This window comes from Spermophilus citellus (assembly GCF_964194105.1).
Source record: "Spermophilus citellus genome assembly, chromosome: 3".
In the NCBI taxonomy this organism is placed as follows: domain Eukaryota; kingdom Metazoa; phylum Chordata; class Mammalia; order Rodentia; family Sciuridae; genus Spermophilus; species Spermophilus citellus.
Window position 1 is genome coordinate 171,408,756 of NC_138184.1, and position 12,806 is coordinate 171,421,561.

Consider the following 12,806-nt stretch of genomic DNA (forward strand, 5'->3'; position numbering starts at 1 on the left):
CTTTATTATTAGAAAGCCTTCTGAAATAATGTTTAGTATCTGATATTTAATTTCTACCTAGAACAAGTCAACTCACCTGAGCACAACAGATAAATACAACTGAGATAGTCAACAAGAAAGCAGATGAAACTATTACATCAACTGATCTCTGAGGACCTCGACGCTAGGGAGGAAAAAAAAAACACTTTTAAATATATTTACTAATTAGCAGCTAATTTCCATTCTTTCAATAAATGTGTTGATCCATCACTGCAGATTGGTCATAGTTTATAATGCTGAAAATATACCTAACTTTTCAGATAAATTTTAATTACAAAGTGTTAAAATTTCCTGCCAATTTGCAATATACTAAAAATACTATCCACACAGCATAGAATTGTTAGCATACCTTTCAAATATTTTTGTCAAACACAATAATCATTTATTCAACAACTGTTTCTTGAGTGTCTGTTCAAAGTGAGGCACTGTATTATGCATAATAAATATAGCCAAGAACAAAACAGGCATGGTCTACTGTCACAGGAACTAGTAGGCGTGTAACATCAACTTGTAATTACAAATATATACGTAAGCTGTGATAAAGTGCTAGGAAGGAAAAGTAAAGATAGGTTGCTTTAAGATAACACTCAGGGAGACTTAGTTTAGATTTGGGGGCTATGAATATGGACCTGGGACCATCTCCCCGAGGAAGTGATAGTTTTACACCAAACTAAGGTGCAGGGGAAGGATGACAGATATCAGCGCTCTAGGCGAGAAAGAAGAATATGTGCAAGTGCATAAAGCAGGAAGGATCATAGTGTATTTAAAGAACTGAAGCACTCTAGAAAGTTAGGGAAGTTATTTCAAAATGAGACAAAAGAGGTGACAAAGTAGGGCCTATGTCATAAATAGCATCATAAGCCATATTAAGATTTTGATTTTTATCCTAAAATCAATGGAGATCTTCCAAAAAGTTTTAAAAATTCTATGATTATATGAATTAAAGATTTCTTTTGACAGGTTGAAGAAAGCACTGGAGGGAGTATATATGAACTCTCAGAGGCCAGTTAAGAGACAAATGCAGTAGAAGAAATTGAATGATGATTTCATTTAGGGTGGCAGAAATGAAAACAAAGAGGAAAAAAATAATAAGATATATTCCAGAAGTAGAAAGGATAGGAATTGGTAATATTGAATACTGGAAATCAAGAGAGGAAAGCTAGTATCAAGGATAATTTCTAGGGCTGGGCTTACATGATTTCCTTATAGAAACATAAGCTCCTAAGGGCAAGGACTTTGATCTAAACAATAGTAAATGGCACATGGTTAACATTTAAATAAACATTACTATTACTATATAAAATCATCCAAGTACCAAAATAAATGTAATACCTACTTAGGATTGATAATGATGGGAAATTTTGAAAGAATTCTAAGTCAAGCAACAGAGATCATATCTATCCTCTCCATACATCCCTCACAGTAAGAAAAAAAAAATCGATTCCAATTTTTAGCATTTACCAATGAAGACTAACAAACTAAACAGAAAAACAATTTAAAAAAAATATATAAAAGCAAGTAGTGCAAACTTTTTCTTTTTCTCTTTCTTTTTTTCTTTTTTTACTTCTTTCATTGTTACTTCAAAATAAAAAGCATTAAAGATCTAGGTATGTCAGAGTTTACTTGTCTTTGAGTCAATTTTAGTAACAGTGTTATTAAACATCCTTGAATTTGCATGATTATTCCACATATAATAAGATTCATTACTATTTAGTACAATAACCAAAAAATAAACCAGAAAAAAACTATTGTTTCTAAGACTAACTCAGATGTTTTCTTTTTCCTCTAGAATTTTCATATCTTAATTCCATAAATGAGAGAATTACTTGAAAGATTAAAGAAGAGAACAGCATGAAACAAATGACTTAGAACCACAAGCTAATATTTTAAAACATTAATAGGTCATATCAATAAGGAGACTCATTGGTTATGCATTTTTCAAGATTCTTTTTTAAGTGGTGGGCTCCCTCTGCTGGTTGTGATTATCATTCTAGGTGGAAACATCCTTAATTCAGTACTTGAATGAGGAATTGGAAACTATACATCAATAGACACATACATATTGACAAAGAAATTGGAATTATTAGAGGAAACCAGCATGTAAGAATATTTTTATCACTATTATTTATTTCTACCTTAAGATAGGAACGAAGAGAGAGCCACATTTTTATATTCTGTACTTTTTTCAGCCGGAAATGAGGAACCTCAGATTTTCGTGCCCTCCTTGCAGATGTTAAATGTCCAAAGAGTTTTGCAAAAAGCAATCGCTAAGAAAAATAATTAAGATGAGGATTAATTTTCAAGTAGATTACCACAGAAAGTCAAAATATTGATTATTTTTATTTTTTATGTACTATAAAAGCAAAATAAAAATAGGTCAAAATGATCTAGTGAAACACTAAAATACTTCAAGAATACTTTGGACATTATGAAAAGGATATTATGTTCTCTATTCAGAAACCTACTTTATACCCACCTGTTTATAAGTTCTTTCTGCTACACAGAGCAAGAAAAAGAAAATCCATACAAGAGACACACGAACCACAAAACTTATTATAACCATAGAAAGAACCATGACATCTTCATTAGAACCAAATGCAATCACATAAAGTTCTGAAGCAGAATGTGCTGTGAGTTGTTCCAAGTCTGTAGCTTGAGAGAGTCGGAAAACAAATGGGGTTAAACCCAGGATTAAAGAGATTACATTTCCAAAAATCTGGTATCCTATTCCTGGTATATGGCTGTTCACCTTGAGAGAGCCAGAGGGAGAGAGGAAAAAAGAAAAAAAATATAAATATATTTTATCTAAAGTAAAATGAACTCTTATTGAGCCTTTATATAACAACAGGAAATAATTTTGCTAAATTTTATTAGTTTTAATACATGAAAAATGAAATGTGAGAGTTTACTACACATAGACTATAAGTCATTTATTTCTTCAGTTTTTAAAATTTTTACATCATTAAGTATGTGCAAAAGGATTAACTATCTCATATATTAGATGTTTAAAAATCATTCACATCTCATTATTTTAAAAGCTAGAAATATTCAAATATTGCAATATTAAAAAATGAGATTTCATACACTTAAATTTGATTCTTTAAGAAAAAAACCCCCTAAAGCTATATTTATCTGACAAATTTCTACCTTGTGTTTTTCATTAGAGTTCAATATACAAATAAATGTTTCCTTAAAACCAGTTTAGAAAAAAGAGCATGACAGAAAGCATTAAATAAAAAGATGAAGAAAATCTAAGGAGATTATTAAAAATGAGAAATATTAAATAATGGAAAAATATGAGTTTCCAATATGCTAGGCTGGTAGAACTGCAAGGATCTTAAATACCATGTAGCTAACTTTTCTCATATAATTTAGGTAAATAAGATTGTTCTAAGTTATGTACCAGTTCACAGATTGTTAGGCTACAGAACACCACTATATGCAAGTCTCTAGAACCTCCCTAGTTGATTGGTTTCAATTATTCACATTGAGGTATGAAATAGGGAGCATATTAATTTCTAGATCCAGTTATTTTAATTCTTGTTCTGCAAAAAGTAAAGACTAGACTTCTAGCATTAAAATGTACCAAAGAAATTCAGAATTGAAAGTTAAATCATACCTAATTGTCTAAAGAAATCAGGAAAATTTTAATAATTATCTTATAAAGGAAATAGTTTAATAGAAACTGAAATTAAAATCCATAGTATTTGTACTATACTTCTTCAAACTTCAATATTTTGACCAATGTCTGCATTACTTCTATATATTTAAGAAAGCAAGCAAGAACAAATATAAATTTTCTACTTTAATTTTTTTTAAATTTTAGGTTCTAATAAATATATGAACCAACAAGGACAATACAGAAAAATAAGTCTTCATCAACACCTGTTGATTAAGTTTCTCAGTTTTATCCACTGAAAGCAAAAAAGACAGTAACATAAAACAGGAAAATTTTACACTGTATTCTATTCTTATTACACTGTATTCTATTCTTATTACATCTATTCTTAGAGAAATGAAAATGCTTTTTAAAAGATTAGAGTGATTTTATACCAAAATAATTGTTTAAATCATAGATGGAGCCAAAAACACACAAATAGCTATTTTTTTAGGGTGAAGGCAGGAGGCAAGCAGGTAATTATTCCAGTAATTATTTTTTATATTGACAACCAATAATTTTACCCTTGAATTAAAAGAATAAAAATTTAAAACTCACTCTGTTCATTATCATTCCACTGATTTCAAGTACAGACATGTCTGCTTTCTTACAGTCATTGCCTTCCCATACTATAGCGCTTATTTTTTCTAATCCCGGGTGGGAGCTATGAAGCCAGGGCACATGACTCTACAAAAAATAAAATAGAAATTGGTGGATCTATGTATCACATTTCATAAATTAAGAGTATGTATATAAAGTTATATATAGCTACATATACAATTTTAACTATGTTAAAAATAAAAATTGATAAAGACATTTACTATTTTTTTATTTTTTATTTTTTTATTAGTTGCTCAAAACATTACAATGATCTTGACATATCATACATTTGATTCAAAACATTTACCATTTTATAAATGGAACATAAATATCTGTGCATTAGCTCTAACTATATACACATGATTTTAGCTACAATAAATTCTAACTTAAATTTATTTTATACATTGAACAGATGGCATAATTAATTATATAGTTATAAAAATGTAGAACCTTTCTATGATAGATATTAGGCAAACTATCATTCAAAAATATATTAAAATGTGTCAGCAAAACTACTTGCCAATCAGTCTATATAGCTTCCAATATACTAATATTAAAAGACAAATGGATGTCAAATTGTCCATAATGATCAGTGTCTGATTTATTATCAATGAATACAAAATATGATAGCAGAAGTTTGAACCTCTTAGAAAGACTAAATAGTGATATAATCTCATCCTGAAAGAGATTCTTCCTCATACTTACCTTTATATTTGATTTAGTAACTTTTCTGATATTTAAATCTAGAATTTCTCCAAAGGATCAACTTAAGTTGTTTTGGTCCAGATTAGAGAAAACATTGTAAGCTGAAGCACAGATAACTAGAAGTATTATCTGAAGTAGAATAAAGTATCTCTCAATGTTTCAAAGAATAAAAGAAAAATTGAAAACTTTATGATGAAGAATAAGATACTTAAGGTTTAGATCTATAATTAAAAGAATAAAACCTCAAAATAGGATAGCTGTATTAAAAATAGCAAGATGATTAATGAAACACTAACCTCAATGTAATTAGATCTTGAGAAGAAAAGTAACACTAAAAGATATAAGACCCAAAATAAGATGAATTTATTTGTATATATCACAGAATTTGTGACTTATAATTTTTCTAACAGGTTGATATACTTCCCATATCTTATAATAAAAAGGGTAGGTTTGCCATTCATAACAAACCTCAGGGAACTAATCAATAGATCTTTTGACATTCTAATATTTAAATTTTATAACATATCTCATTAAAATAACTTCTAATGATGAACAGAAGACTATTCTAGCTATATCAACATTTGGAGAGTAAAAAATAGGATTAAAATATGGTAAAGAAATGTTTCTATAAATTTAAGGAATATAATTTTTCATCTAATGGGAGTAAAGTTGCACTGATTCATTTCAATTGAAGTTGACAAATAATAATATAATAATATATAAGAAAACAGAGATAGAAAATTTTTATCTTTTCCAAAGATGTAACTATAATATACATTTACTTTTATGCTATATATTTCACTATTTGAGAACTTTAAGAGTTGGAAGATACTAGTCATTAACTATCAACTTAATTCCAACACATCATGTTTCATAATTTATTCCTGAAATATTCTAATTTGGGAAATAATTCACACCAAAATATGTTATCAAACTTTCTCTGAAAATTTAATAATAGTGAAACATAATGGAAACAACACTAGGAAACAAAAACCTGAATGGAAAGAGAGTTAAGCTTGGGAGGTAACAGATTTTAACTAGAATTATAGACTTTTTATAAAAAAAAAACTCTTAGTCTATATATAACAGGAGTTAAAGGTCTTCCTGATTACCTTAAAGAAAGGTATAACAATAAGATTGATTGACCTGGATACAGAAATAGAATATCAAGAAGTTCTTTACTGTCCTTCCAAAAGTACTTATTTTGTATCCAATTACCTTACCAGTTACTCTAACCAACCTTTGCTCTCATTTTCTTATTCTAGAAAATCAAAATGTAAGAGAATTTTAGAAGTTAATTAAAAGAACTCTTGTTTCCCCCTCCCCATATTAAATATATAATGAAAAACAATCTTGTTGAAACATGTGAATGGAGAACAGATGAAACACACACCCCTTTTTCTTTTTCAATGATTTCCACTATAAAGCTTTTTGTGAAATACAGTTTGGAAGACTGGAAGATTGGCTCAATCTAGTGATTTCTTTCTTTTTTTAAAAAAAATTATTTATTCTAATTTGTTCCACATGACAGCAGAATGCATTTCAATTCTTGGTACACATATAGAGCACAATTTTTCATGTCTCTGGTTGCACACAAAGTAGAGACACACCATTCATTTCTTCATACTTGTACTTAGGGTAATGATGTCCATCTCATTCCACCATCTTTCCTTCCCCCATGCCCCCTCTCTTCCCCTCTGCCCTGTCTAAAGTTCCTCCACTCCTCGCTTGCTCCACTGCCCCATCCACATTATGGATCAATATCTACATATCAGAGAAAATATTGGGCCTTTGGTTTTTTGGGATTGGCTTACTTTGCTTAGCCTAATATTCTCCAATTCCATCCATTTACCTGTGAATGCTATGCTTTTATTCTCTTTTATTGCTAAGTAATATTCCATTCTGTATATATACCACAGTTACTTTATCCATTCATCTACTGAAGGGCATCTAGACTGGCTTCACAATTTAGCTATTGTGAATTGTGCTGCTATAAACTTTTATGTGGCTGCGTCCCTGTAGTATGCTGTTTTTAAGTCCTTTGGGTATAAACTGAGGAGTGGGATAGCTGGGTAAAATGGTGATTCCATTTCAGGTTTTCCAAGGAATCACCACACTGCTTTCCATATTGGCTGCACCAATTTGCAGTCCTACCAGCAATGTATGAGTGTGCTTTTTCCCCCACATCCTCAACAGTTACTGTTGTTTGTATTCTGACTGGAGTGAGATGAAATCTTAGAGTAGTTTTGATTTGCATTTCTCTAATTGCTAGAGATGATGAACATTTTTTCATATATTTGCTGATTGATTGTATATCATCTTCTGAGAAGTCTGTTCAGTTTGTTGGCCCATTTACTGATTGGGTTATTTGTTTTTTAGTGTTTAGTTTTCTGAGTTCTTTATATATCCCAGAGATTGGTGCTCTATCTGATATGTGTGTGGTAAAAATTTGCTCCCAAGATGTAGACTCTCTATTCACCTGATTGTTTCATTTGCTGAGAAGGTGGTTTTTAGTTTGAATCCATCCCATTTATTGATTCTTGATTTTATTTCTTGAGCTACATGAGTCTTATTAAGGAAGTTGGGGCCTAATCTGACATGGTGAAGATTTGGGCCTACTTTTTCTTCTATTAGGTGCAGTGTCTCTGGTTTAATTCCTAGATCCTTGATCCACTTTGAGTTTTGTTCAAGGTGAGAGGGGTTTAATTTTATTTTGTTGCATATGGATTTCCAGTTTTCTCAGCACCATTTGCTCAAGAGGCCATCTTTCTCCAATGGTTTTTGTGCCTTTGTCTAGTATAAGATAACTGTATTTATGTGGTTTTTTTTCCATGTCCTCTATTCCGTATCACTGAACTACAAGTCTATTTTGGTGCCAATATCATGCCGTTTTTTGATACTATTGCTCTGCAGTATAGTTTTTAAGGTCTGGTATAGTGATGCCACTGCTTCACTCTTCTTGCTAAGAATTGCTTTGGCTGTTATGGGTCTCTTATTTTTCCAGATGAATTTCATGATTGCTTTTTCTATTTATATGAGGAATGTCATTGGGATTTTGATTGAGATTGCATTAAATCTGTATAGTGCTTTTGGTAGTATAGTCATTTTGACAATATTAATTCTGCATATCCAAGAATAAGGAAAATCTTTCCATCTTCTAAGGTCTTCTTTTATTTCTTCAGCATTCTGTAGTTTTCATTGTAGAGGTCTTTCACCTCTTTTGCTGATTCCCCAAGTTTTTTTTGTTTGTTTGTTTTTTGTTTTGAGGCTATTGCAAATGGGGTGGTTTTCCTAGTTTCTCTTTCAGAGGATTTTTCACTGATGCACAGAAATGCCTTTGATTTATGGGAATTGATTTTATATCCTGCTACTTTGCTGAATTCATTTATTCTAGAAGTTTTCTGGTAGAATTTTAAAAAATTAATTAATTTATTTTGTTATATATGACAGCAGAATGCAGTTCAATTCATATTACACATATAGAGCACAATTTTTCATATCTCTGATTGTACAAAAAGTAGAGTCACACCATTTATTCCTTCATACATACACTTAGGGTAATGATGTCCATCTCATTCCATCATCTTTCCTACCCCCATGACCCCTCCCTTCCCCTTCCTTCCCTTTGCCCTATCTAAATATCCTCCATTTCCACATTCCCCCCCCCAAAAAAAAACAACATGGTACATTATCTTTTTAATATATTTTTAAATACAATTTGCCAGAATTTTATTGAGAATTTTTGCATCTACATTCATTAGAGATATTGGTCTGAAGTTTTCTTTCTTTGATATGTCTTTGTCTGGTTTTAGAATTAGGGTGATATGGGCCTCATAAAATGAGTTTGGAAGTGTTCCCTCTTTTTCTATTTTGTGAAATAATTTGAGGAATATTGGCATTAGTTCTTCTTTTAAGGTCTTATAGAACTCAGCTATGTATCCATCTGGTGCTGGGCTTTTCTTGGTTGGTACGCTTCTGATGGCATCTTCTACCATTGCTAGAAACTGATCTATTTAACTTGTGTATATCATCCTGATTCAGTTTGGGCAAATCATATGACTCTAGAAATTTATTGATGCCTTCAATATTTTCTATTTTATTGGAGTACAAATTTTTCAAAATAATTTCTAATTATCTACTGTTCTATAGTGTTCATCATAATATTTCCTTTTTCATCACAGATGTTAGTAATTTGAGTTTTCTCTCTCCTCTTCACTAGAATGGCTAAGGGTTTATTGAATTTATTTATTTTTTTCAAAGAACCAACTTTTTGTTTTGTCAAGTTTTTAAATTGTTTCTTTTGTTTCAATTTCATTGATTTCAGCTCTGATTTTAATTATTTCCTGCCTTCTGCTTTTGGTGTTGATTTTTTTTTCTTTTTCTAGGGCCTTGAGATGTAATTTTAGGTCATTTATTGTTGACTTTTTCTTCTTTTTAAGGAATGAACTCCATGCAATGAACCTTCCTCTTAGTACTGCCTTCATAGTGTCCCAGAGATTTTGATATGTTGTATCAGTGTTCTCATTTACCTCTAAGAATTCTTTAATCTCCTCTTTGATGTCTTCTGCAACCCATTGTTCATTCAATAGCATATTATTTAGTCTCCAGGTGTTGTAGTAGCTTCTATATTTTATTGCTAACTTCTAATTTCATTCCATTATGATCTGATAGAATGCAAGGTAGTATCTCTACTTTTTTGTATTTGCTAAGAGTTGCTTTGTGGTATAATATATGGTCTATTTTAGAGAAGGATTCATGTGCTGCAGCGAAGAAAGTGTATTCACCCACTGATACATGAAATATTCTATATGTGTCTATTAAGTCTAAGTTATTGATTGTATTATTCAGTTCTATAGTTTCTTTGTTTAGCTTTTGTTTGGAAGATCAATCCATTGGTGAAAGAGGGAAACACTCCCTTTTTTTAATGGCTCAGGGGAAACAGCAAATAATCGCATTTTAAAATTTTATCACATAGGGTCTTCTTATGTTTTCTAACTCAAATTTAGAGCTCATTCAGTGATTGTTTTTCATTTTCAAGCAAAATATAAACTGTTTTACTTCTTATCCATTCAAAACTGCCTAAAAACCTTAACTCTTAAAAGATGGTATGTATTTATTTCAAATAAAATCATCCTGACAACTGCTTCACTGGTGTTTTCAAAGGTGAGAGTGTAGCCATTAAAATCTAGCTTCATCTATTGAAAAGTGTTACTTGATCATGGCTTTATATTTTATGATGTACCCAGCCATGACTACAGGAGAAAAATATTCTCCTATGAATAAGTTGTTACTATTTACAATAAAAATAAACAATAAAACAAAACTCTACACTTGGAAATATCCTGACTAGAACATATTGTTTCTTCACAAGGAGGGATTTTACTTTTTTATGGTGGGCAGGAAAGGAGCCTGCAAACTTAACACAGACCCTGGTCAAACAAGAAAAACAAATCTGCTAACTTTTCATTAAAGAGAGCTAGTTTCTATTATCTGATTACTAGTAAAACTAAAAACACGATCCTATGGTGGGGGGTGGGCAATGAAAATAGGCAATGTGTGTGTAAAAATCAAGACTTTAACCTGAAAGCAAAACCAGTAATATGCTTAGGATACCATAATTAGACAGGCAGAATAGAATATTAACAATTTTCAATTTTACAAAGAAGAAGAAAGAAGATGATGATGATAATAATAATAATAATGCCATTTATTCTGTGTAAACATCAAGAAACACTTTTTTAATCATTTCAGGAAAGCCTAATTGCCATGCATTGAAAGAAAATTTAATTTTTTCATGCATTCAGTCTGTTAATATTCATTAAACACAAACTATATACCAAGTAATGAGTGATAAAATAATAAGGCAAAATACATATGATACCCACTTCAAATGTTCCTATGGTATCTCTGGGAAAACAACTTCCTTCATCTTAATTCCAGTTATTAATCTTGGAGACTTAGGTGAGTACTGAGATGAATCATCCAATACCCTATATTCTCATGAACTGTTCATTATTTTCACATTTTTTTTAAACCCAGAGACCCTTCAGCTATTCCCTATGGCCAAACCCTGAATCTTGGCACCATACTGAATTGCTAATACTTCTGAAATGAGTCACTGACCACAATCTCCCATCCTTTCAGGTCTCTCAAACCTTCTTTTTTTTTTTGGGGGGGGGGAATGGATGGCACTAGAGCAGACTATGCTAAGTGAAGCTAGCCAATCCCTAAAAAACAAATGCCAAATGTCATCTTTGATATAGGGAGAGCAACTAAGAACAGAATAGGGAGGAAGAGCATGAGAAGAAGATCACCATTAAACAGGGTCGAGAGGGGGGAGGGAAATTGCATGGTAAAGGAAGGAGACCCTCACTGTTATACAAAATTACATATAAGAGGAAGTGAGGGGAAAAGGGAAAAAAACAAGAGAGAAAAATGAATTATAGTAGATGGGGTAGAGAGAGAAGATGGGAGGAGAGGGGAGGGGATGGGAGGGGGGATAGTAGAGAATAGGAAGGGCAGCAGAATACAGACACTAGTATGGCAGTATGTAAAAAAGTGGATGTGGAACCGACGTGAATCTGTAATATGTATACGGGGTAAAAATGGGAGTTCATAATCTGCTTGAATCAAATGTATGAAATATGATAATGTCAAGAGCTTTGTAATGTTTTGGACAACTAATAAAAAAATGAAATACAAGTGCCAAGAAAAAAAATTCTTTTTTTAAAAAATTTTTTTTTAGTGTAAATGGACAGAATGCCTTTATTTATTTTTATGTGGTGCTGAGGATCAAACCCAGTACTTCACACATGCTAGGCAAGCGTTCTGCCACTGAGCTACAGCCCCAACCTCTCAAACCTTCATTTCTAAAACATTTGTTTCCTTCAAAACACTCATCTTTCAACTTGTAAGTTCCTTCCTGTTTCATTTGCTTCTCAATCTGACTTATCTAGACTCCCACCAGACCCATTATTTTAATTATCACCTTTCCTGTCTTTTGAATAGCAATTATTAATTGAGCACCTAATCTGTGTGACTTTAGGCACACTACCCAACTTAGGACCTCAATTTTCTCATTTATAAAATGAAAAATAAACTACACTGCCACAGACTATGAGAATTACATGAAATAATGAACAGGCCTGGCATATAGTGAATGCTTATTAAATGTTTGCTGTTATTATGATTGTTAAGATATTCTAGAGAACATCATATAACTGAATTGGGAAACTGCAAATTCATGTTTCAGATTCCAGCTAAACTCTCATAAATATGGCTGTGTGATTCTTTTAATGTGTTCATTGCCTTGAATACATACATATTATATTCTCATTCCCATATCTCCACTCACCACAAATTATTACTTCAAGCCTTAAGCTCCCTACCCAATCATTTCCCTTCTCATTGTCTCTAGGCTCCTTGGCCTTTTGTACCTAACAAAATAGGTATCATCAGACAATAACTCTCTCATGCTCTTGCCTGCTTCATGCACTTGTCTTCCTCCTTTTATCCTAGCAGAAATTATGTTCCTCTCTCAAAGTTAAGCTTTCTGATTCCCCTCCAGAATCCTAAGAAACTCTCATTCCACCAATCAAGTTTTTCTTCTGTACCTCTTTCAATTCTTCCCTATGTACATAAATATGCTCAACATCTTGCATATTAGGGGATAAAGATCAAAACATCTAACACTCATGAAAGTTTTCTCCAAACTTTCATGAGCACATTTCATAAAACCTATTTATTCACAGTCCTTGTGGTGAAGCTTCCTTTCCCTGTCACTTTTTCTACATCTAAAGCCAAA

At 31.6% G+C, this 12,806-nt stretch overlaps 1 protein-coding gene across 4 annotated transcripts in view; it reads right to left on the reverse strand.

Moving 5' to 3' along the window:
- PHTF2 (putative homeodomain transcription factor 2) overlaps window positions 1–12,806 on the reverse strand; it is a 149,412-nt gene that overhangs the window by 12,348 nt on the left and 124,258 nt on the right. For all 4 annotated transcript variants that reach the window (XM_081283540.1, XM_081283542.1, XM_081283541.1 and 1 more), the window contains 4 exons: window positions 4,256–4,384; window positions 2,516–2,788; window positions 2,175–2,306; window positions 77–163 (listed from right to left, as the gene is read on the reverse strand). In XM_081283540.1, the coding sequence (XP_081139666.1) occupies window positions 77–163; window positions 2,175–2,306; window positions 2,516–2,788; window positions 4,256–4,384 (621 nt within the window). The remainder of the gene's footprint in view (window positions 1–76; window positions 164–2,174; window positions 2,307–2,515; window positions 2,789–4,255; window positions 4,385–12,806) is intronic.